The sequence below is a fragment of the Xiphias gladius genome, chromosome 14, assembly GCF_016859285.1.
Source record: "Xiphias gladius isolate SHS-SW01 ecotype Sanya breed wild chromosome 14, ASM1685928v1, whole genome shotgun sequence".
In the NCBI taxonomy this organism is placed as follows: domain Eukaryota; kingdom Metazoa; phylum Chordata; class Actinopteri; order Istiophoriformes; family Xiphiidae; genus Xiphias; species Xiphias gladius.
Window position 1 is genome coordinate 19418794 of NC_053413.1, and position 26633 is coordinate 19445426.

The following is a 26633-nucleotide window of genomic DNA, read 5'->3' on the forward strand; positions in this document are numbered from 1 at the left end:
TAGTGCATTTACATTTCAACAAGATTATGTCTATGATACAGGAATACAGGAATCTAGTTCTGTTCACAAAGAGGGTGCTGGTAAAAGCACAGGAAAGTTTTAGTACTGAAGTTTTATTCGTCCTCATACCTGTGAAGAAAGATATAAGAATTATTTAAAGTTGAACAACAGTAAAGTGTAGAATAAGGAATTGCAACCACAATTCAGAAAAATTTAAGCACACTTTTGTCCTAAGCTCAGTATCTCATGACAACTTATGCCTTTTTTTTTTTCTTTTATGCATCAAAAACAAATTCTACAATAGAGGGACAAAAGAGATGATGGATGACAAGCGGTCTTACTGAAATGGAGGCCAACGCAGTCATTACACTTCTTACCTGACCATCTCCTTGTACTTGCCCAGAGCCTCCTGGGCCAGGTACTGGATGAAGGCTGGGTCCTGCAGGTCCAGCTCCCCGGGAACGGAGAGGATGAGTGGGGGAGAGTTCAGGATGTTTACCTCCACCTTGGTCTCGGTGACAGACGCGTTCTGTTCATCGTGGCTCTTTGGCTCCACCTGGAGAGAGGGAGAAGTATTGTCGGAGCAGACCACCGTCTTGGCCATTATTGGATGTTGGCCGGCCAATGCTTGTGTATTTTTTAAGGAATTTTCTCTTCAGTTTGAACTAGGCATGGCTTGGTTAGAGCAGGTTAAATAAAGGTTACATAGGTGATGTCAGGTCATGAGTGTACCAATCAGTACTTAGGAAATTTGAATGGGACTCTGAAGGTAGTTTGTGATGTTTCCAGGCCACTGTCAATCAAATCTGATCATAGTTTGTCAGTGTTAAAACCTAAAAATAATTTTGGTTGTTTTTTTCCCCCTGATCTTTAACTTTGATCGTTGTGTAATTATTCTTGTATATTTAATGTTAAAGGTAAGTTTTCTGGGGCTTTAATAATATAAGGCTATAGTGGAAAGCTCCATCAGATATACCTACACATTTCTGTGCTTCTTTAAGGCAATACGTATTCTGTTTGTTGTCTGTTTCAACATCAGTTTCAATAGTTTCTACTAGATGACTTTCTATTTTGCTTATCAAAACCACGGAGGCTCTGTCCTTTCCTTCGTTCGTCCTGCTCACCATGGTGATGCGGAAGATATTTTCAGGGGTGCCGCTGTTGCTCGCAGCCTGAGCCACCCAGCTGAATTCGGCAGCCATGACACTGAGCCAGCTGACTGTTTCGTCAGTGTGGCGCTGGACAATAGACAGGATCTCGTCGTACTGCTCTTTGGACACGTCCAGAAGCTGGGCCACCTCATCCAGTTCCACATGCAGCTCGCGAACACTGGGGCACTCTTGGAACAGGGAGAAGATCGGTCAGATGAAGTGTGCGACGATATCGGCTGAACTAATCGCCAGTGTGAGGGTGGTGGTGCTTCACCTGTGAGCAGGGCTCCCTGGCAGACCTCACACTGGTTCTGCAGCTGCCAGCACTCTGAGGTCTGTCTGCGAAGGTTTCTGCACAACTTCTGGTTCTGCAGGAAACGGGGGAAACTTTCCCTCTCTACACCCAAAGAGAAAAATGTTCAATATGAAAAGTTGTCACACTTAAGCTATGTTTTAATGCAATATTTGTTTTTGTTTTTAACTTTTGACTGTTTTTAGGATTACAGTTGTTCCAACCCACTAGTTCTCCACCATGTGCCACTGACACAAAGGAATCTGCAGGTTTTAGTTGCAACCAATCACGGCAAAAGCTCGTATTATTCACACATACAGCCGGAGAAAGCAGTAATTTGAGTATTTTTTGGGACATTTTTTGGGTACTCTACCTCTCTTCTTTTCTTCCTCCACTGCCTCCTGGAGGTCATCAAACACTTGGGTCACTACGGCCCCAAATTCCTCTGCCACACTCTTGCCAAAGTCGAAGAAGGAGTCCATCACCTCTTCCAGGCCCACGCCCTGCAGGAAGCCAGAGTCCCGTCCTGGGTAGTAGGGATCGGAGGTGCCCTCCTCCCTCGGGATGTCGGTGTCGTTCAGGAAGGCTCTCTGGAGGACCTTGTCGAGCCTGCCGCTCATCCTGGACACCAGGGCAACGCTGCGGTTCACCACCGTGCCTACCTTGCTGATCAGGCGGTTGAAGGAATCCTCGATGCGGACGACCTCTGTGTCTGCGTTTTCGGGGCCCTGGTTCACCAGGATGTCCCCCGCGTCCATGCGAGGTTCACGCGGGCCGAAGCGCCTGGACACTCTGCGAAAGAAATTCTCCACCTACGATATGGAAGTAAGTTTATCTCGCTGTCGTCCAGGGCTGGGAGACACAACATGATTGCTGGGGTTCACGATAAGAAAAGACAAAGTTCTGTTAACTCCTTCCTAATTCTACCTTCTACCTCTTCAGACCTCCAAAGGGGCCACATCCAAAAAACAAAGTTGGGAACTGGTGGTGTTAGGGGAAAATACATGATTACAGAAGAACTCGTGATTGTGGCACAGTTTGTGGTTCTACACTGATAGCTGCAGTCATGTTAAATTAATAGTGCTACTGTCAATCATTCCACACGTACGCAGGTTATTTTAGTCACTGACAACTTCATCTTAGCCTATATGTTAACGTAGTATCTGACCAAAATAAACACCTCGGTCAACGGGGAGAAGATGGCACCGACTGGGGTAAGGTTTCAACTTCTTGAAGGTTGGGGTAAGGATGGCAGAGGTGGGCGCTGTAGTTTTCATACCTTGGCGTGGAAAGTAGCAAATCCCCTGCGGCAGGTGGAGGCGTAGAAGGTTTTACATGCATCCTCCAGACAGGGTCTGCACTCCTCCCACTCAGACTGCAGGGAGTCTTTACACTGCCCCTCTGCCTCCTCCAGCTTCTCTGTCACCTCCTTAGTCAGTTGGGCTGCCCCCTGATGGCAGAAGGAGGAACACTAAATATATTTCCCCCCTTGTTTGCATTAACCTGCCTGTTTAAGGAAAGGTTAGTGTTTACTCCCACCCTCTTCTTGTCGCTGCTGTGTCTCAGGGACTTCATGAGGTGTTCGTGTTTCTGCTCGTTCCTCCACATCACCTCCTTCATGTGCTTCACTCCATACAGAGCTCTCCTCACCTCCTCATCCACGAGTTTCTCACCGTCCACGGACAACTCTGGGAGAGACGGGGAGAGGAAAAACGGAGTGAGATGTTTCTTATAAACATTTATATAACCACATTTATCACAGTCAAAACAGCGAAATGTAACGAAAAGTGCCGACTCAACAACAAAATCATAAATTATTTCATGAACAAAATGAACAAACATCTATACTTAATTCAGTGAAAAAATCAAAACGACTGTATAAAGTTTATTAAATGAACTATTGTATGACACTGTATTAACAGTATATATATATATATATATATATATATATATATATATATATCAGAAGACGCAGTTCCATGAGAGAAACAGTGTCTAATGTTTGCTATGTGTAGATATAGACTGCAGGCTGCAGAGGTTTGCCAAGGGAACTAAGATGAAGATACATCCGGATTCCTCGGTGCCAACTCACGTTTCAAGGTGTCCTCTGAGATGCCTTTGGGTTGGTCCTCGGGAGCAGAATTGAGGACACCCAGTGTCCCCACCAGAACCGCCAAACTGAGCAGGAGCTTCATTCTTGAGCTCAGTCACTGTATTTGACTTGAGGGGGGGGGGGGTGTACTCAATCTGAAAGGACGTGAAAGGTGTGGTCCTGGGGTGGTGTGTGAAACTGACTTCTGTAGAGAATCATTCGCACACTGCCAGATAAATACAAGTATCTTTTGCATACGCACACATACGTAAACACAGGTTCGAATTAAGAAACTAAAACAACAGGGGCTATATAATCTGGTCCAGAAAGCTAATAGGATTTGAGCTTGAGGATGATTAAACATCATCAATACTGTACATGGTCATAAGTAGGTCTGCCACTTGGTGGTGCTACACATCTGTCTGGACCTACAAATCTACAGTGATCTCCTCTAAGAGGTGAGCAGCAGGGGGGGTGAGGCATCTAATAAGATACATCATAGACTCCACCTCAGCTTTCAAAACCCGGCCAGCTGCGTTCGTGTCTGGGTCATGTGCTGTTTGGTGAACCCGCACACAGGAAACCTCGAGAAGGTTCTGAAATCATATTTGTTTACTTGGTATTTCGACTCGCTTCGACGGAGGTGCTGCCCCAGTTCAGCCACACGAGGAGTTACACAAGTTGGCACCCAGCGGGGATTTACAGTAAATGGGGATGTGCTCACTTGATTTATTTCATTATGGGTTTGAGTTGCTGAGACCGTCAGCTCTATTATATGCCACTCAAAACATATCTAGCTGGGATTTATAACGGCTTCAAAGTTAATGAAGAAGCTGCATCGTATTGTCTTAATGTATATAAACTATTTACAAATGTTTAATTAAGAATTTGAAATATGTTAAAAGAGGCAAAAATTGCCAAAACTAGTATCTTCTACAGGATGTCATCATAACCTAAATCAAATTGATCATTTTAAAGATGCAAGCAAACACTGTGTGTAATTTATATGTCAAGAAATTGGTTGGAACATTAAATGATCAGTTATTCCTGAGGGATAAATGTTCATTAAAAATGCATCATTGCATGAGGAAGAATCCAAAAACACACACATGAAAAGCAAGGTTGTGGCAGATGACGGTGACCATCACAACAGAGAAACTTACCAGCAGACGATGGAAGGTGCGTCTCCACCGGCAGGAATAAACAAAGTGCTCTGTGTGGACAGTAGTTGTGAAGTTACCTTGACCTGGCCACTGTCTATTTGTGCTCTTTCCACTCGGGCTTTATCCTATTACTGTCTTTACTTGATGTTGATGCCTGTTAATCCAGCATTTGACATGCTGCCACAGGGTTGCTTCGCATAAGAGTTTGCTTAGTCACGTCAGACATCCCGTTTACACCTTGGAAAAATGGTATGAATCTGATATGTGGTGACAGGGGCGACAGCCTGCCACGCAAGACTGGTCCAGAAACCGAATATCTTTTTGTGCACAGTTGGGATCAGACACATGATCATTAGATTAAGAAACAATAAGGTTCAACTGTAAACCAGAGGTTTGAAATTGAATTCATACGATATTGTCCTTCGTATGAGGCACAGAGAGGTGTTCTGTTATAGTAAAACAGTTACTGTTTTTGCCAAAACAGTTGAAATGAATGAAAGGCATAATTTATTCAAGACAAAAAAGTATTTAGTGTAAATATTGATTATTAAACCTGGAAACACAGAAAGTGTACGTGCAACATGTACGAGCAGACAAATACTGAACCGTGTTAAATGAATATGTCTATGAGCTGCGGTGGGTTGGGTGCTGAGTGCACTGGCATCACCTTCTAAAGGATCCCTCGGCGGGAAATCCTTGATGCAACACACCCACGCAAGGCTAAATCCTAACATGCACAGAGGCAGGGTCGCCGCGGTGAGCTTGTACCCTCAGTGTGTATCGTTCCTGGCATTCGATCGATCATTGGTTTTTGTCGGTGTGGGAATTTTATGATGCACTTTGTAGTATTTCTCCGATAAGAAGAGAACACGTGATCGGAGAAGGTTGTTTTGCTGGACCTGAGCGATGTGCTGATCTCATAAGAGCGCTAACTGCTAAGGAGCAGCATCCTTGTAACGCTTTTACTAAGCTACTGTGAATATGCAACTAACCCAGATTCATGCTTGTAAAACCAAGTGATGGGTAACCTCAGTCTGCCATGTATAAAAAGCTATTTTAAGATTCTACAGCCAGATGTAAATCGAGATATTATTGGTAAAGGGAAACATTCCTGTTTAGTATCTCTACTCATGATGGAATGTGAGGCACACAGGGTGAAAGGGTTCCTCTGTCCCCATCTCCCTCAAAAATGTGCCCTCTTCGCATGCTGTGACCCAGAAAATAGGGTCCTCACCGGATAATAATCCAAACCAGCCAGTGCTCCGGCCCAGTCTGCATCGTCACCGACACCTCCAACACCTGGTTCCTATAACACTGTAGGGAGATGCCTTCTCCCCACGTTCTCCCCTGGTTGACCTAAACATAAAACAGCTGACAGTAAAAAGGTTTGGGGCTACCTGCACTCAATCACTCATAGAGGACTAAGTGTAGATCCAAAAAACACTCTATACAGGCTGACATTTAGTTGGGATGAGGTCTTTGTCAGTCTGGTGTTCACACACCACTCCGATCGTGTGTTTGGGTTTTCGAAGAGCTCTGGAAACTCCTCCAATACGCGGCAGGCGGCTCACGACGTGGTTCTTGTCTCAAGTTCTGTGGTGCCGATCAAGGCCTGGACTCCTGGACTTGAAGCGATAAAACAGGTGCAGGGGGATAAAGTGCTTTACAGAAGGAGTCAGATGTAATGGATTAAAGAGTTAAACGCTGGTGCCAGAGCTGTGCTGAGTTTGGCCTGGGGGGAACAGGAGCGGTGTAAATGATGTCTTATTGTGGCCAATTCAACAAGGGAGCTCAAAGAGCGACGGCAGACATTTCCTCGGCCTAAAATATGAATGATGAGCAGGCAACAAGTGAATGAGATATATGGAAACTCCCATTAAAGTGAGGAACGGTTGCTGGAGAGACAAGGTAATCTGTGCATTGAAAGATGAGTACTTTGCCTCTCAGTAAAAACTCCTGGTAACAGCAGACGTTAAGAATGAATGTACTTGGGACTTTGTGTAATTGTCTCGTGTGGGCCCGTGCACGGTTTCCTCTCTTGTTAGCTGACTATGATCAGCGTGCCAGTCTTTTTGGTGTAATGCTATAAAAGCTGCTATAGCTTAAATTTGATGGATTTCAATATAAAAACTACCCCACTCTCTCTAAAAACAAAAACATAGCCAGACAGGAACCTTTCAGCACAGGTTTATTCACTCTTAGGTTTATGTCTTCTACTTTTCTGCAGTCACTCGCAGTTTATCTAACCCACCGAGCTCAGCTGTTTTCAAAATAAAAAAATAAAAAAATCTCCAAAGGAGGGAACACAATTGAGCCCTAGGCACGGCTGTTGACATTAAAATTAAGTTAATCACAACTGATCCTCCATCGATAAGATAGTACAGCTTCGATTTCAGCCAAAGAAACCCCCCCCCCCCAGCATCTCGCTTGAGCAGGAATGCTTTGTCCTAATTTCAAAGCACAACACGTGCCCGCTTTTATTTTGACATCGGCAAACCCAACATGTTGCGCAAGGAGCTGGAACCTGCTCACAACTATGCCTGTTAATTGCCGATTTTTGCTCTACGCTGCTGTTGCCTGCTATTCAAGTCCGAGCAGTGTTACCTGACACGGCCGTTACCGGCGCTCATTCACCGTTAACGTGGGCAGTAACGAACACACGCGCACACGCACACACACACACACACACACACACACACTGAGCAACCAGGGGTGCGGACGATGCCTTCAGATGTGGGAACACGTGGTTTCTGCGAGCTGCCCCTTCGGACGCACCACTTCCTCTCACGTTTGGATTCCCTCACTTGCCGAGTTTCTCCGGTTACCGCTGCGGGTGCCATCAGGGGTGCTGGGCCGGACGAGGATACTCCCTCAACCTCAGCATCTTTTGCAAACGGCTAGATAAATCAGAAGACCCCCCCCCCACACACACACACACACACACTCCCTCCACCCACCCACCCCCCTCCACTTGACTCTAACTCCAACTCGCATTCCCCGCTTCGGACAAAGTTCATTCCTCCCTCTGCCGCAGCATCTGCGGCGCAGCACCGACGTTACCTGCGCCGAAGGAGGTCGTCTCCAGCCGACGGAGCCGCGGATGGGGGTTTGAACTCAAACGGAGGAGACTGGGATTCTCTAAGACTCTAAGGTGCTGTGCTGCTGTGGCGCTCGAGGGGAGCTACTTTTTTTTTTTCTTTTCTTGGGGGGGGCAAATGCCATTGCGATGCTGTGGATGTGACTTCAACACGGCAGTTTCACAACGCTAGAGTCTGGTAAACCACAATGAAAGGTAGGCTCATTTCGAGGCACAACTAAAAGAAAAACCGAGTCCTCTGCACTGTCGCTGGTGGCGGTGTGATCTGTGGTCTGCGGCTCGCGCAACACTCCTCTCGCGCTTTTCTTTGTCACCTTTCTGCGCTCTTCCTCTCAGTCTGAGACCCGAGGAATGCGTGGGCTACAGCTCGCGCCTGACATCTGGTTTCGATTAAGGGACTGTGTTCGGGATTGTTTTGCATCTGGGCTGCTCCCGCACGCCAGACGCCGATCTACCCTAAGAGAAGTGTTCTCCACAAAGTCATACAGCGTGAGATCATCGGCGCGTCGTGAGCGGGTTTTCTTTACATTTAGTGTCGTTTAGGACGCGTACGTGTGTCTCGGCTCTAAGGAATCAAAAGCACCGGGGGGAAAGACTGAGTCAGACTTTACTGCCGCACATGCACAGCTTTGTTGTGGTAGAACTCCGCGCCCCCGCACTCGCCCGGACCCCTCGGCCCAACGACTCGCTGCCTTTTCAGCGCGCCACGCGAAAATGCAGCAGGACACAAGGTGCCCAGACGCGATTTCTCATGCGGTGACCTGGTGTTTTGGACGCTGCCAAATGAGGATCGCGCGTCTCACTCGCACCCACAGGCAAAGCTCCCGCTCGATAGGTCAACGAGCTGGACCCCCCCCCCCCCTTGTTACATAGAACAGACCACTGCGTGACTCCTGCCACCTTGTGGTCCACCCCACAACACCGGTGCTCTGCTCTGGGTTGCGGGCGCGAAGACGAACAACTTCTGCTTTCAGTCAAAATCTTTGCTTTAAGTGCCACTTCCTGTCGCCACTGTAGTTGCAGCGACAGGCAATGGCACTTAACATGAACACTGTTATGTTCTATATTTATTTGTATTTACTTCATTGTGCACAGGAGTCTTGACGCAGAAGATGCTATTTATAGAGAAGTGCAGGAACTTTATTATACTATGTAGAATTTACAGAGTATTTGATTTACTCCAAATGTTTGCTTCATTTAGATAGTGTTTCCTCTTTCGATCCTTTGTTTGGTTTTATAAGAACTGGGCAGCACTGTAGACACTTGGGGTTCGTTCACCTGGAAGGTTCAGGACCAGCCTTGCAACTGGGAGGGAGCGTCATTGGTGTTTGTTTATTTATTTTTTTACCAGCGCTAGAGAGGCAGCAAAAGCCACGATTTCTTTGTTATTTGTTTGCCCGATTGCCAGGGATAGATACACGACAGGAAGAAGTTCTTGCGCTTGGTTTTTCTGGAACTTTAGGCCTCCGTCAGCGGATGGAATTTGCCCTTCCACTGACAAAGGCCATGAGATGTGGCTTAAAGCTCCTTCTCTATGGAAAGGGGACTTCTTTTGCCTGTTATTCCTACGGGGACTCAGTGTCCTTCTGATGTTTTTAGTTCTACTTTGATTATGGGCATATAGCCACTACAAAGGGAATTCACAAGCATATTACAGGGTGCAGGAAAGCAGAACAGTCTGTGGTCATTTTCATAAAAATGTTGACATATTGTAGTAATCTGTAATTCCTAGCCAGAAATTATTTGGTGATTTTCAGGCCAAAAACACCACTAGCTCAAAGCTGAACTAACTTTTGTTGCTTTTAGATGTCTAATTACCAGATAAATCAATTGTTTTGATGGGGGTTCAGCGACTTTATTTCAGTGTGAAATAAGGCCTTACTATATCTTGAAATATAATCATTAACCAAGAGTTAAGTGTAACTTAATGCCAATTTTAACCAAGAAGCCTAAACATCTTTTGACCTGCAGAATCACCAAATCAGTGCCTCCTTGGATCTATTCCAGGGATGTTTAGCAATCCCTCCTAAGTATGAGGCCCCCGTTCGTCAATACTAAACCCAAAATCCATATTACCCGGAGTTTGACTCACAAATCTGTTTTCAGGGCCACTCAGTTTCCAGCCCTTTGGGTAAATATAATGAATTCCATTTCCCCGAATGTCTCATGAAAACCCAAACATGCTTACGGTAACATTACCGTTGTAATGAGACACAATCATGTTGCTCGGAAACACAAACAGGAAACAGGGAATTGGGGGTATTGGGAAAGGCAAATTCCTGAAGTAAGATTTTTTTTTTCACAACTGTTTAGATTGTTCTTCTCATCTCTTAATTTATCTGCTCGCTGTCAGGAGATGTCTGCTCAAAACCCACTGGGATTTCTTACAGTTTTAAGCCCCAGGAACAATAATTTCTCAAATTCAGAGAGAGAGACATGCAAATCGCCACTCGAAAGACAATGTCCCGGCAGCCATCATCTTTCCTCCTTCCCCCTGTCTTTACCATAAGAAGCCGCTCTATATTTCTCTGATGGGCTGCCATTGCTCTCATATTGCCACACCTCACTGCTATTGGCATTATAGATGAGATGATGACACAGAAAAAAAAAGCTTTAAAGTTGGCAAGGTACTTTTCCCACAGGCATAAAAGGGGACGATACTCAGGGCCCGTCTAGCCATGGGAGATGGGAGTCATCCCACAAAAGTGAAAGATAAAGAGAGTTTTCTGAGCTAATCTGAGTGAGACAGGGTGTATTTTGTTGTTTGATATTAAGCACTGCCCAAAGAACGACTTCAGCGGCCTGCATCACGGGGATGAAACAAGTTTTATACAATTTTTGCCATTTAAGAAAAATAGATATTTTTACAACCTTCAAGTGGAAGACCAGTAGGATTGAGATTGATTGTGAAAGTTAAAAAAAAAAGAAAAAAAGAAAAGTTCCAATTTACCAACTTTTTACTGCAGCTTTCAACAGCTTATCTCAGTCTTCATCAGTGGATAAAAAATGTGTGGAAAACTGAGCCAATTATATCTGATGATGAAGTCTGCGAGAGCTTAGGAAAAAAGCTAAGTAAGTGGACCTTGAATTCAGTTTAAAAAAAATAAAATAATTTCAATTATTTAGATGCTTAGACACTTATGTAATAATATGGGGTAATGTCCCAGTCTCTCTTTTTTTACTCTTCAACTACAGTATGACTAGTTTCGTAGTTCATTATATCTTTAAATCACAATTAATTCATTTATTTCTGTGTTCTACCTCTAGACGACTTTGCTGATGAAGAGGAGGTGCAGTCCTTTGGTTATAAGAGGTTTGGTAAGTATCAGGGGATTTCTTAACTTCCAGCAACGTAACTGGTTCATATCCCTCATGACACATCATTCATATCAACTAACCAAATTATTGCAAAAGAACCTTTTTCTTTAAATACATTACTTTGCGATAATCCCCATGGTTAAAATGAGTCCATGCCTCATTTCCCAGAAACAAACTTATTTTTGGCTGCTGCTTTCATTTTTATTTCTCTGTTATAACAGCAGTGGGGTTCAGTGGAAAGGGAAACCGCAGCATCCCGGGTGTTCCTGACCAGTCGGCTGACTTTGCAACCCCATCAGCATCTCGGTGTACTTTTGTTTCACTCGGCACAAAACTACGCAAGATAACTTGGTCTGAAACCAAGAAAGTAGTCTCAAAATGGCTCTGCTCTTTTCGTTTTCTTCTAATATCCTGAATGTATCTGTTTCCCAGCAATTGAAAGAACCACAGCAGCCAGAGTTTCCAGACAGGTTCATAATCTCACCCTCACATCAGGCAATAAAAATGATGCTCCTCAGCTGAGTGTAGCACATTCAGAACGGTTACATTAACACATTCCATGGGTTGAAGCCGATCTTGTGACTCCAGCCACAGTCATTTCCATGAAGCAAAATAGCAAAATATACAAAATCTACTTTCCAAAACCACTCCCGAGTTTTTGCCTGAGTGGTTGTATTTGTTCTCAAAAGAGTCTGTGAAGTTTTATCATCATTAGTTACTCAACAAACAGTACTTTATCTCAACTGATTTTGCCATCGAAGGGTCTCTGGCCTATATATATGTAGGGCTGGGTGTCATTTGAAACATTTTTCATACACGTGACAATGGTGCAGCTGAGTTTGATGCCTTACTTTCAGTGCAGAAAGGAATTAAATGAGCCTAACCTCTTAAACACATTAGTGTTTAACTAAGCATTCAGTAGATGCTTTTGAGACCTGGCAGTTTTTGATACTCACCCTTCCTGCTCTAGGCCCCTGCTTATTAGCTCACCATCACTTAAATTTGACTCACATCAGCTGATAGTGACTCAGAACTGGCTGTTACAATTTCAGGGATTTTGTCCTACAGGGGGCACTGTGGTCAAAACATGCTTTTAACTTCTAAGTGATTTGATATAGTAATAGTTAAAGTTGGTTCTTTGTCTGTGGTGGTTAGACTAGAACCTCCAGTATAAAGTCGGGGTTGTTTTTAAAAACATGGCAGCCATCAGCCAATCATCTTGTGTGCACCCGAGTGACCTGGTACTTGGTCCATTAATAAGCATTAATTGTAAGATTATAGACCTGTAGAGCTCTCTAAAGCAGCGTGCTTTACATTTAGGCGCATTACACTTGATCCGCTGAAGCTTCAATAAGAAGTTCTGTAACTTTTGAAAGGGCATGTTTTTCTCCGTATCAATTTCTTGGTTTGTCTCATTCACGTGCAGCAGCAAGTGTCATTTATCCATACGTACACTTTTATTTTCTGTATTACGCACCGTCTAATCTATTCTCACCATATGTGTGAATTCAGTGTCCCTCTAGACGGCTTGGACACCATTCTTTGCTGCTTGCAGCTATATTTTTCCTCTCATTGATAGGATAGCTGTGAACAACCGTAGCTTCGGTGTGATGAATTAGTGTCGCCCGATAACTCTCTCCTGCTTCTGTCCCACAACAGAGATCAAGTTTCAACACTTTGGGTTGAAATGGTCACAGCGGTCGCTGTGGTTTAATTGGTGTTTTTCAGAGTATGTGTGTCATCTGAACGCTCAGCAGCCATATGTCAAGAAGTGTGAGTGCAGCAGGAGTCCACGTTGTGTGTCAGTGCGATCAGTTTACATATGTACACCTCTTACTGCCTAACACCCAGTTGGCGTGTGTTGATTCAACATGCTTCTTAAAAGTATAAAATACTTTATTCAGAAAAAGATATATTGAACATTTACACTATATAATCAGGTGGTCAACATCTGGCTACTAAGCAGCTGTATCTTCATTATGTTCCTAGCGATTCATAGTTCCTCCTCGACGTTCAAGTTTTGTATGAAACAAAAATTGTTTGGAACATACTGAGAATGTGGATTAAGGGTGGAGAAGTCTTTCATGCTGCAGGAGCGGTTGAAGAAATTTCTATGGCTGTTTTGACATGTTTTTTTTGCCAAGGGTCTGGGTTGCCTGTGGCATCCATTATAACCTCTGTACTCAAACTACAGCTGCCATAAGAGAGTATTTGACACTAAAAACAAATATTTTCAGTGGAGTATTCCTTTAATGCTTTGATTTGCTCAGTGCCACCCGGTAATGGTATTCACTGAAGGGTCGGGGTTACCTGCCTTGATTTTCCAGAGATTTTAACCGAAATCCTTCCAAGCAGAACAACATCATGCAAAAGTAATGGTAGAGATTAGTCATAAATTAAAGTGGAAAAACCAGCGCAAAAGTTCATTGCTCCTTTTCAACTCAAATGGAGGGCTCCTCCTAATGATAATTCCATATTTGGTGTTTTGATGATGGCTGTGAGGAGCACTGTCTAACAGCTCGTTCCAAAATCTTCCATAAATGTTTAGTTGGGTTGAGATCAGGTGACTGTGAGGTCATACCTTAGGCATCATATCATTTTCACACTCATCAAAACCACTCAGTGGACCCCTGTACCTTGTATGGAGGCATCTGCGTTTGATGCTTCTCCGCTCATTTATTCAGGTTTTTCCCTTTAAAGGAATACTTTGACATTTTGGGAAATGCACATTTTTCTCTAGTACTGCGAGTTAGGTGAGAAGATGTGTTAAATATGGAGCTAGAGCCAGGAGGTTATTAGCCCAGCTTAGCATAAAGACCGGAGGCAACGTACAGACATGAGAGTGGTGTTGATGAAAAAAGCAGACATGTTTTAAAAAAGGCAAACTACTCATTTGATTTCTCCACTACACATAGATGTATACTGGCAGAGAAGTATGTTGTCATGCTTCTTGCATGTCTTTGGTGTTGAGAGGAATTAGGTCCTTGACTCATCTTGACATCTGCTTTGCACAACAGGTCTATTATCCCACTGAGAGTGTGTCCAAACCTGAGAGGTTGCTGAGCTGCTTCCTGTGTCCATACTGGAAGTTTATTCAGTGTAAGCCTGTTTACTTGGAGAGAAATAGAGAGAGAGAGAGAGAGGTGGAGAGGGAACAGTCATTGTGGGCCTTCAGGGTCCATGACTGGGCTGTGCTGTGTCAGCCATGTGCCAAGGAGACGGAGGGAAGAGAGGGATGGAAAAAGAGGGAAAAAAAAACCTCAAGCGGAGAGGATTTTACAAATATTTTATACTTTATTTCTACAGTTTACAACTGCTTTATTTATTGCAGTGTTCCTTGGTGATCAATGTTTGTTTCTGCTTTCATTAATCTGCTTTTATTTTTTGCCTCATTCAAGGGATAAACATTTGTCAACAGTTTTATTTTCAGCCAAAGAGTCACATTCCTTACCCGACTTATTTTGGGAGAAAAAACAGCAAGTGGTTTTAATTTACGGGGAGTTTATTACCAGAAAAGAATGTTTTGAGAATGCCTGCCTGTTACTTACAACCCCCTCCAGGGCGTGCATGCATGCAGTGCGTGTTCTGTTGTCCTAATGAAAGCTTACTCGCTCGTGTTTTTGATAAAGAGTGGAGTGAGTCTGAGGAGAAGAGACAGAGAAAAATTAAAGGATTACAAAGTTATCGGGGTAACAAAAGGAGAGACAAAAGACAAATAAAACAAGACAGAACACTGCTGGGTTGACTTTTTGTTGATCTTATTCCATTCCTGCTCAGTTTAAAGGAGCAGTCTGTGACTGGTCGGCAGGATGGTGGGTCAGTCCTGCATTGACCAATGACAGGCCGGCGGGAATGCGTCCCAGACGAGGCACAAATCACTGCATCCCGGCGGGGGCCAGCGCAAAAGCCTGCCATGGGCATTTCTGCTCCGAGCATTAGTGGTGGGACAGGTCAGCTGCAGGTCAGCTGAAGAGACCCCTGCACGTCAGAGCAGTCCTTTGTTTAAGTCTTGACTTAACACAGCCGACAATGACTCAGACGAGGCGGAAAGTGATAAGAAATGAAATCTTAACAGTCATAGAGGAATGTGTTGACCTCAGCTAAACATGAGACCGACTGATCGTAAAATATCTGAAGAAAACAATGATGACTGGAAGAAAGTATTTCAAAGGGAAATTTTTGTATTTAAGTTTTGTTTTTCAGTCCTTTATTAGATCCTTAGTCTTCAAATAGCAGAAGAACTGTTTTTTTAGCCCAGTATCCCTACAAATTATAATCATGCTGGACAACTCTGTCAGGCATAATTTATGTCTACTGCCGAAGTTGGATACCAATACAGGAATTATGTTCCCTCTATACACAAAGTTTACGTCTCTATATATTGTCACGTTGCCGCTATACTGGCACACAATGAAATAATTCATTTCCAGAGCAATGTGTTTCCACGGCCTCTGCAATCAGCTTTTGTCCATTTTGTTTCAAGAATTTTTATGTTGGATATGGAATAGATAACAAGTATGTGCTTGATATTCACAAAGGAATTAAAATAATATAAAATAACATTGCTAAGTTGTCGGTCTCGGGGTTCAGAGGACATCTGCACAGCTGTGCCTTTCTTGACTTCCCCATGTCTTGCAACTGATAGCATTTTGAGTCTTCCAGTGTTTGGGTAGTAGTAGTAAATTGCCTCAGTTCACGATAAATTAAATCCTGTCGCGCCTCCAGTGTTTGAGTCAGTTTGCGGGATCAGCGTTTACAATCGTGAAAATCAGGCCGGTGGATGGGTGTGTAGTGTATCTCACTTTCATGGACTGGAGTTAGCACAGTGTTACAGGCCAACAATTAATGTTGGACCTCTTCATACCCTAACCATGATCTTAATGCACGTACAGTTAATACAATACATACAACAGGCGGATAGGAAGGTAGAGGGAGTTACATTTGCTAGAAGCAGCAAGGATTCACTGCTCAGCATCTTTGTATGCAGATAATAAGAGTGCCACATTGTTAATATGGACTGCCTGGTGTCAGGGATAGGACGTGGTTACATAAGACCGGGCAACATATGGAACATGTGACTATAAAGAGACTTCTGACGCTGCTTGAACTACTGCCAGGCTCCATTTGTTATCAAGCTTGGACATCGAAATGTGTCCCAGCTGCCTTGACTTCCATCTTATCTGGCCAGCAGGAGATTATTAGACATACACTGTACAGTAAAGACATTGCACTGCAGATATTAGAGATTTAGCGCCTATGAACTCAGTAGGTTAATGAAAAAGGATTTCAGATTTCGAACATGACAGCTCTAGAGCTGCAGAGGAGCTTCTGTCAGTAAGTGGTTTATATATAACCATGGTTGTTCTGACCAGAATCGGCCTAGCCAACCTAAACTTGCTATGTGTCCCCAAGGGATACGTTGGCCAGTGCTCTCTCACATCCTGGATGTTTTTTAAGCTCTCTATTCACAGCAGGTTTTGGCTCAGTCACAAAAACAACACACAAGGTATTGGAGGTGTCTGACCCCATTTTCTGTCAACTGTCTCGGACAGGCTAGGTGGAGTTCTGCATATGGCTCTGCATCAGTATTACAGTTAATGGAAGCCTTTTGGCTCCAGAGAGGACCAACACCAACCTCGCTGCTCCCTCTCTTTGAAAAACAGCAGAAAGTTAGAATGAAAAATGTGTATTTTTTGCTTGTTCTGCTGTGAGGCACAGTGCTTCTCACTATTAAACTTTCATACCTGGCTGTGGTGCTTTGGTTGCTCTGGCCAGGATTACGTTGGCCCTAAACCAGCACACCGCTGAGTGTTTCTTTTTTTTTTTTGGTTTATGCATTAGTACTTGCATTTTTGGATATACTGTGTATAAATAAATTTCTGCGTGTTGTGCAAAGACGCCAGCCATGTAGAGTTTTTCCATTTACTCGGCTCTCTAGTGTTTCAGTGGCTGTTTCAAGAAAAGCATGTGTTTCTATATTCACATCTGTACATCTGCTGAAAAAGAAAATATCAGAAACAGTCTGTCTGAACATACTTAGATCAACTGAAAGGATTAACTGCACAGCATTCAGTAGTTTGGTGCAGTAGTTCAGTGTTGATTCACCCACATTACACAAAAAACGATTTTAGCACTTACCCTTCGAAAAATCCATTCATGTCGATGGTTTCGGTGTTACTTGTAAGGATTTTGAGTTATCCATTTCTTAGATTTCTTACACTAGTCCAATCCAATGGAGGTAAATTAAGTGTACAAAGTGTGTCTGCTCTGACACACACGTCAGTAAGACCTTCTGGTGTTGTTTAATTGTACTACTGTACTTCCGAAAATTGTTGACAGCACAGTCTGTGGATTGACAAGATTAATGGGGATACTGCTTTTCGAAAGGGATGTTTTTGCTGAATGTTAATTATTTCCATTTTTTTATTGCTTTTTTTCTACGTCATTCTTCATTTTGACATTGTGGCATTTTTATGTCATTTTCAGTCAACACAGAAGTGGTTAGCGACATTTGCAATGTAAATCAAAGAGATATGTTGATTTAAGGGCTGCTATTTCTGTACACTGGTTCGCAACAACCTGTTTACAGTGCCAGTCACATCCAAGCTTGTTCGCCATTTTTTGGCCCCGTTTCTGTCATTCCCGTTCTTGAGATTCTGATGTGCTTAGTTGTTCCAACTGAGGAAATAGCTGTCAGTGAGCACAACAACAGACCATGGCACTAATTCAGAGGTCTTGAACCAGACTAGTTATTCAGTGCTTTGACAGCACAGTTCTCTTCGTAGCCATTTTGCTGAGTGGCAGTAAAAATCTCTGAGGTGATATGTGAAAGCTTCAGCAGATGCAATTAAAACTGTCTGCATGACAGGATAACACCAGCAATAAGAACATATATGGCATTTATTGAAAAAAGTTAGTTTAATAATGTATTACATTACTCCTTTAGTAGTTTCAACATGGACCACAGTGAAAACTATAGTTGCGTGAGCAGGCAGTTAGATACCATCTTCTCTGTGGACAGCGTCTTTCCCCATAAGCAAAGCCAGACTTGGCTGGACGGCCAGTTGGATCTACACTTTGTGGTTTTATTGGCTCAACCGGGCAATGGAGCTTGAAAGTGCTGTGATGTGATGGGATGGAGTACAGAGTCAGGCAGACGAACATCGGGCTGGGTGATGATTGTTGTTAATTCAGTATCTTAAGTGCTTCCACGGCGGGCCACCCAGCAGGCATGACTACACAGAAACCTGACTGCACAGATGCTCTGTGGAGTTGACTCCAGGGTTATACTCGGCACCCGAGCAGCGGTTTTGGGCTCTTAACCCGCGTGACAAAATGTGTCTCAGTTAATTTGTGTTTATGTCATTGCGGTGAGGTTGAGATTGGGAAGAAACCATCCTTTTTGATTTTTAGATGTCTTCCAAGATACACATAGTTCTCCTTGAGGGTTCACTGTGGGAGCCATTATAAATAAAATGGCCTTTCTCTAGAATAACTTGGTTACAGTTAAAGAATTGTTTGATTTTGATCACACTTTTATAATCCACATTTTAAAAAAAAGAGTGTTGCGGGTTTTTCCTGACATTTTTTTTTGGACAAAAATGCGTTCTTGAGAAATAATGAGATCAGAGAAGCAGCACATCACTTCATTGAGGCTTCAGTCCAAGAATACAACATTCTGTAAATTCTTGTTTAACTAGACCCTCTTGTACACTTTGCGTAACCCTGTGAGTGATTTAAACCAGTAACCAAATCTGTTTTATATCCAATGTGGGTTTTGTCATTGAAATGGCCGCTGCTTGTCCCTTGTCCCGTTCTTTTCTAATAACTATGTTTCATGTGTTGGCAGACTATATCAAGTACTGCTGCTTTGGAACACAATGTTAGCTGTGATGCACCTCTCACACTGCAGTTAGTAACAGTTGGACTTTGCTATAGAAACCCCTCCTGGCACAGTTTTGTAGCATTTGAAGGGACAACGTTACATCCACCATTTTGACAGACCAGTGACAAAGAAACAGGCATCTTCTAACTACCCAAATGCCCGTGTTGGTGCATTATCTTAAGGTACTCTTTATATTATTGCTGTTTTGTGAATGCCAATTTGTAAATGTGGTGTTTCTGTCCTTAATGTGGATTTTCCATTGGTGATACACTGTCTTTAGCTGGCATGAGGGACAATGTAACTAATTTGACAGCTAGTCTACAGATGGATCTGGGGTGTAGACGGAAGTAGACAAGTTGAATTCAACCTTTATTGCGAGTGAGTTTAGCTTGCTGCATAGTTCAGCACCTACAAACGTAGTCAGGGCAGACGAACATGTATTGTACACTCTCAAAAGTCAAAGTCTAGACAAAAGATGGAGAAGGATCAATGACCAACTCTCCCTCTCTGAGGTTCACATGGTCCTGTTTTACTTAAAATGACCTCATTCCAACATGCCAACACTGGAACATGAGCAGGAGGAGCCAAGGCAAATAAAGTTAGTTTATGGCTTCCATGTTTTTCTAAATGTATGCATGTGACTGGTGGTAATCGAGAAACGTCTGTTTTAACGGAGCTCTTTTTCTTGTTGTAATTATTGTGCTTTTCGGTTGGAGATATTCTGTTCCTGATGCACATGCAAAGTGCGGTACTTACTATGAATTAGTAGATAACGCACAGGAGTAAGACCTGCTTGGTATATAATGTGCAACTTTTTCTACATCTCGATTCACCATCTTCTTAAGGGAAAGAGCTGCATGATTTTACGGCAGCATTGGACTGATGTTTGCATTCACTTGTGTGTTAATAAATTATCAAGCTGAACTGAATATCCCAGACCATGTTTAGTGGAGCCTTGGCATATTTATGTTGAGTGGTCCCTTTCCAACACAAGAAAATGTTAAATTAGTCTCCAAGTCATGGTTGGTTTGGGCTGATTTATAGAGCAACGGTATGTCAAGTAAAACGTAGTCAGTCTTTATAGCAGGAATGTATGTTTGTTTTAAATGACAAGTGATGATAGAAGTGTAATTGTGGAGCTGAAATACACCTTATCATAAGTTAACCAGTGCTAAGTGTGTGCGTATAAGTGTACTTGCGTGCTCCTTCTTTAAAAACACTTCTTTTTAGTAGTGTACAGTCAGCTGCTATTTGAGTTGCATTCTACAGCTTTCCCGGGAATATTAAGTCTCACTTACATTAAAAAATCCCGCCTGCCAGCACCAATTCTGCTTGTCAGCTTACTTTGGACCTACATCGCATGTTGTATTCCATTACACAGTCAGTACTTTGTATTTCCATCGCTGAAACCTGTGCCAGCAGATGTGACTCCAACTATTTATCTCCTAATGATACCGTGCAGACCAGGAGACACACACAGTGAATTTGAGTCTTTAATGGAAACTGCTGACTGGAACTCAAAAACTTTTTTGATATCTAATCCTGCCTCGCAAAGTAACCCCAATACAGTGGCCCAGCTCTGTTTATGAGGCACACTTGCGTTCCTAAAAGTCTGCCTCTTGGGATTACGATATATGACCTATTTGTCATACATAGTCGGTCTTCCTCTAACCAAGCACAGATGGGATGACAAAACCAGCTCTAATCAACTGCATGTTCACTGCTTCATTTAACAGGCCATCTAACCTACTAATCAGACTCTGTTTTTGCCTTTTAGCGCTTTGGAAAAAAAAGCAAAAAACAAAAAAGCAGCCAGCTCAGCTAACAAGAAGTGCACCATAAACTTTTCCTTCCACACTCTCTGCTCTCTGTTCCACTGAGGATACCGTTTTTCTCGGTTTGGACGGTTCTGTCAAAGGATATACCACTGATCCTTGTTTCCAACTGTTTCTCTCTTGATACCGCACAACCTCCATGAAACTTGGATTTGTCTGCAAGCATGCCAGATTACTTGACGGACTTGCAGTTATGTAAACTTTGCAGAGAAATCTTTGAATGTTTTTGGACGCCATAAGGAGCAGGTGGTGATAGGCAAGATTGCAGTGGAGTTTTTTTTTTTTTTGGAATGAAATAACACGCATAATTTCTACAAATATCAGTTAAAAAAGTCCAATTTTCCAAAAGCTGACTCCAAAGTGTAGTAGCTGATGTAAAAACTACAATTTTAAGCAAAAAAAAAAAAAAAAAATTCAAGGGATTGTATGAAAATTATTAAGGAGAGGAGGAAGGTTGAATTGTATATAAAAAAGCAAGACCCTCCCCAGCGTTAATTGATTTATTTATTTGACCTTCACCCCTCAAATTTCTCGAATTACACTTAATGAAAATATATATCAATTAGATCAGATGATGCTATAGCCACACACGTATAAGGTCAGATGTCTCACTGTCCTTCAAATCAATTACATGACGCCTGAGTGGAATGGCTGGGTTTTTTCGGGGATGTTTGTTCCACACAGCACTTTCAAAAAGCATAACATCAAGTATTAAATAAAAAAGAAATCTTTTACAATTAATCTCACAAGGGAAGCATGAATCCAGGATGATCTCCCAAAAACTTTCCTTCAGCAAAAAAAAAACCAAAAACATAACCCTCCTTCCCCCCCAGAAATTTTTATACACTCTCTGAGTACGTTTTTTTCAGGCCTATACGGTACAAGACTTGAGGGGATGATAGCGTGCTGAAAAAGATGTTTTCCAAAGATGCCAATATCCCAGTATAGCATTTATGTCTGTGGCCAAAGCCTTCAAAGGACGCTTTTCAGCTTTGTCAGCTTTAGGCAATGTGTGTGCATGTGTATGTGTGTGCATGTGTTTGTATGTGTAATGAGGGCATCTCATCCTGTTCAGACATGCAGCTATCCATATTTACAGATTTCAAGCTGTAAACCACTGATCCCCTTACTCATCATGAAAATGAAGTTAGTGCCACTGAGAAAGTTTCTTATAAAAACACCCCAAATAGCTTACTGCCAACTTTACCCCTTTTTCTTATGATGCTTGGCATGAAGTGATGATGTATCAAATGTTTGCATGCGTCCTTTGATTTGGCTCCACTATAACAAGGTCCAGATGTTCTAGGAGACAGGGGCCCAGTTTAAAGTGTCATAAACCTGTTAGCAGAGAGTGAAAAAAAAAAAAAAAAAACACAGCCCAGGCATGCTAGGCTAGCTCAGCAATTCATGCAACCTAATGTCTTAGTAATTTGTCTCAGTGGTAACTTCCCCTGTTGGAGAGTGTTTACTTGTTAACATTCCAGTTGGCGACTGTTAATACTGGGGTATCTATAAGGCCCAGAGGGAGACACCACAACCCCAGTGCACCTTCTTAACCCAGTTAAAGGTTCAACATTGTCTCAAGAATGAGGTCAGTATCACCATTCCCCAGTTTTTCAAGCACAAGCTGCACTAGGCAAGAGATATAAGTACAAATACATCGGTTTTATCTGTCTGCAGTACGGTGGGTTGCAGTGGAGAAGAACATTAATCTATTTAGTCACTTTATTTACCTAAATTCAAGTGTAGAACATGGACACATCTGCTGACAAGAAGTGACAAAACTAAACTCGGCAGTGAAGTACAAATTTCCTGCTAAACAATATCAGGATATTGTCCTGCCCAAAGCAGTGGCCTCCCATACGGGTCCCAGGATAAATCTGGAAGGGTCACCAGGGATGAGAAGTGGAAAATCTGTGTGTATATACTATTTTTTTTTCCCCTTTCCTTTTCACCCATGCTAGCAGCATTGCTCCAGAGATGGAAATGTGGGAGGGTGAGTGTGGTGGGATGGTCCACCGCTTTTTCTCCAGACTGAAATATCTCAACAACTATTGGATGGATTGCAATGAAAATCTGCACAAAGATTTATGGTCACTAAGGGATGAATCCCAATCACTATGGTGATCCCTTGACTTTTCATCAACCACCACCATGAGATTGACTTTTGTAGTTTGGAGTAAAAGGGCTAAATAACTATTGGATGGATTTCCATTAAGTTTGGTGCACAGATCCTAGTCCCCCTAAGGATGAATTATGATAACTTTGGTGATCCCATGACTTTTCATCTAGCTCCATCATCAGGATCAATACTTTGGTTTACTGCTTTTACCAATGAAATTTGCATCAGCCTCAGCTGTGCTTTGTGTTAAGCGGTATTTCAGAAATATTAGCATGCTAGATCTAAAATAGTAAACATGGTAAACATTACCTGCTAAACATCAGCATGTTTGCATTCTTTTTGTGAAGAGATTGGCATGCTGATGTCAGCATGTAGCTCAGGGCACAGCAGTGAATGTTTACCTTTCTCCTAATTTATGGGGTTTTTTTTATGTGAAATACTGAATACTGTCGCCTCTTCAGGCCTCTAGTCATCCTTCAAATAATACGAATCAAAGAAGGAAGAAAATCAAACTTTGGTTGAACTGCTCACAATACAAGTTAATGCCAAGGAAATAACCTGTGATGAGGGGTTACAAGTAGACATTGCATTCTTTTTAAGGGATTGCAGTCTAAAAGATTGTGAACTTCTCATCTAGAGGATGCTGAAATTCCACAGAAACAAAATGTGAACTGGCTGTAGTTTGGACTATCATGAATGTGGTCTGTGTGCACCATGAGATATTTTTGAAATGGTTCCTCCATTGAAAATCTCATTCCTAACCATGACAGCAGTATTACATGTCTTACCCACTAAATAACACATTTATTGAAACTCTTCATTTAAGTGGGTTGCCATAATGGAGCAAATGAGCTACATTTAATTTGTCTCAGGAATGAAAAAAAAAAAACATTATTACTGAAGCAGTTTTGTTTCTGAAATTTGTATTTCATCCTCAGTAATCCACTGTGGTACTTTTTTTGTTTATTTTTGTGTGTCTACTTGTGTGTGTTTTGGTTTGTTTAAACAATTCTTAAACCCAATTGTTTCAGTACAAGGCTGATTGTGGAAATTAGAAGCTGTAACACTGAAACACAATTAAATGTAATTTTAGCTTTGACAGTTTGTGGATTTGTAGACAGATACCACACAGTTATACAACTCCAAAATATGTGTGTTCCCACTGGAAATGTGAGACGAAAAAGCACTAGTTGTGCGAATGGTAATCTGTCAGACTCCATCCAGGTGGAGCAGAGAGGCACGGCCTGTCTGTGTGACTACTGGTTTTCGGTTCGTGACCATGTTCAGCTTTCAAGAAACACAAAATGGAAGGCTATGAAGTGAAAGAATTCCTCTGTGTAACCACCCAGATACTGTATATAACATAGTATTAATACTCCGCACAAAAGGTCTTCACACAAAAAGGCTCTAACTCTGTACAGGCTTTCTTTGTGTTGCCATGGAAATTTCCTCTGCCAGCCCCGAGCGAGACGGGGCATGCAGGCTAAGGCAGTCTAATGGCAGGTACATGGAATAAGGGAATAAGTGTTGAGATTTTTTTTTTCATTGACTGACTCAGAGTCCAAATGAAATACAGCTGTTTTGCAGACACCACACTGGACTGCCACCATCTTTCTGCCTCCTTTCTCTTTCCCTTTATTTTTCTGCCTCTTTCTTTCTTCAGTTTTAAAACAGTTAGCTAATCAACGGTAATGAACCTGAACCACAACTGACTATAACTTCTTCTTAGTATCAGTGCCGGCATAAATCCTTTTGCAGCATCTACTGTGATGGTCTGGCCATTCTGCGATATGCACAAATGGCATTATGCTGCTGGCAAATCGTCACTTTACCAAAAAGGGTTTGGAATGAGTCTACAGCCATGCTAGCAGCTCTATGAGGTTGTACTTTGGCACAGCAGTGTTTGCGCTACATGCTAACATTCTCAAATTGACAATGCTAACTTGCTAATATTAACAGGCATCATTTTTACCATGCTAACCATCTCAATTTAGTGTGTAAGCATGCTAACATTAACTAATTATCATTGAACAAAAAGTGCACTATAGGCTGGTGGCACTGACATTAGTTTGACAGGTTGTTGCTATATTCTTCATTGTTGTGCTGAAAGGTGAACCGTCGCCCCAGTCTCAGGTCACATGCACTCTGGTTTTTCAAACACCTCTTCATATTTTGCTGCAGTCATCCTTACCTCAATTCTTCCTGTCCCTGCCATTGTGAAGCACCCCAAAACAATGATCTTGCCACCACCATGCTTCACCATAGGTATGGTATTAGCCCGGTAATGAGCAGTGTCTGGTGTTCACCAGACATAGTGCTTGGAGTTCTGAGTTCTCAGTTAGGTCAGGCAGCCAACTCTAGGAAGAGTCCTAGGTGGTTCCAAACCTCTTCCATTTACCAATTATCGAGGCCACTGTGCTCCTGGGAACCCTCAAAGCTTTAGAAATGATTTTATACTCTGGCCCTGATCTATGCCGTGCTACAATTTTATCACATAGGTCTACAGAGAGGGAAAATGGCATTTTTAGCCATTTAAACCTAAATCTTCAACACAATAAAGTGTGCAAAAAGTGAAAGGGTCTGAATACTCTCTGGAGCCACTTAATGTCAACTACTGGATGGATTACGATGAAATTAGCTATAGACTTGTCCAGAGCATAAATTAAAATGACTTTGGTGATCCTCTAACTTTTCCTCTAGTGACACCATGAGGTTGACAGTTTTAAATGAAATATCTCAACAACTACAAGATGGATTGCCATGATGTCTAGTTCAGACATTCATGTCCTCCTTGGGATGAATTGTGATAACTTTAGTGACCCCTTAACTTTGCCTCTGGCGCCTTTATTGGGTCAAAATTTGCTGTGATTTTTGCCAAAGGGGTTTCTACAAAGTACTATATTATTTATAATTTTTATATATAATTTTATATATAATTAATTAATTTATTATTTATTTTTGTCTTGGTCCATAAACGCGGACAATGAATGACTATATTAAAACAGAAACATGCTAGAAATGGAGGTACATGGTTGTGACTTGACAGTAGTAATATGTAAGAAACATTATCTTCCACCATACCTCTGCTTTTTCTGTGCTTTTCTAGCATTTATTTACCTCTTGGGGATTATGTGGCAGGAGTCCAGCCTGTTGATTGGGACATCCTGGCTGCAGTCCAGCTTCTCAACTCCCAACAGCCGCACTCCTTGCAGTCCATGTTCTGCACCAGGCCGTTTGGTTTAGCAATGTGTTTTCAGTCAGCTCATGTGCAGACATGTACTTTATGTGTCAGCATAATGTGTAATGCAAAACTGAGTAAGCAAGAAATTAAGTATTTGGAGACTCTTGGATTTCGAGGCTCTGTTGGATTTTCTTTTATCAAAATTGAGCATTAAATTTGATCCTTGGATTTTATGTTACCACTTTCACAAGATTGTAAAGGCAGAATGAGTTCAATCTCAGAAATGTACACTATATTTTACCATGATTACCTTAACATACCTTAACTTCCTCTGTGGATGCAATTATGACAAAACAAGCCATCAAAGTGTTTGAGAGAACTACTTGGCCCACATGTAGTATGGATATAGAAACCCAGTAGCGTAAGTTTCTCTCTGGATTCTATGTAACAGAATCCTGCAGCTACTATGGAAGTGTTTTCTCTTTGTCATTACTGTG

The 26633-nt window shown here is 42.3% G+C and overlaps 2 protein-coding genes across 2 annotated transcripts in view; one reads left to right on the forward strand and one right to left on the reverse strand.

The window, feature by feature from the left end:
• Nucleotides 1–106: 106 nt before the first annotated feature.
• On the reverse strand, nt 107–3639 carry clul1 (clusterin-like 1 (retinal)). The gene is made up of 8 exons (XM_040144463.1): nt 3536–3639; nt 2983–3131; nt 2723–2893; nt 1812–2255; nt 1426–1546; nt 1089–1339; nt 378–529; nt 107–129 (listed from the first exon to the last, which is right to left on the reverse strand). Exons 1-8 carry the CDS (start codon nt 3636–3638, stop codon nt 114–116), a joined length of 1407 nt encoding a protein of 468 aa, XP_040000397.1. The 5' UTR covers nt 3639; the 3' UTR covers nt 107–113.
• A 4060-nt stretch (nt 3640–7699) lies between these two features.
• Nucleotides 7700–26633, forward strand: part of colec12 (collectin sub-family member 12) — a 29544-nt gene continuing 10610 nt past the window's right edge. The window contains exons 1-2 of the mRNA XM_040143264.1: nt 7700–7990; nt 11063–11113. Coding sequence (XP_039999198.1) covers nt 7984–7990; nt 11063–11113 — 58 coding nt within the window. The 5' untranslated portion in view covers nt 7700–7983. The remainder of the gene's footprint in view (nt 7991–11062; nt 11114–26633) is intronic.

Coding starts and splice junctions, on each gene's coding strand:
- clul1 (XM_040144463.1), bottom strand. CDS start 3,638: ATGAAGCTCCTGCTCAGTTTGGCGGTTCTGGTGGGGACACTGGGTGTC. Junction 2,894..2,982: donor ACAGCAGCGACAAGAAGAGG/GTGGGAGTAAAC, acceptor TTCTGCCATCAG/GGGGCAGCCCAACTGACTAA. Junction 530..1,088: donor AAGGAAAGGACAGAGCCTCC/GTGGTTTTGATA, acceptor CACGATGAACAG/AACGCGTCTGTCACCGAGAC.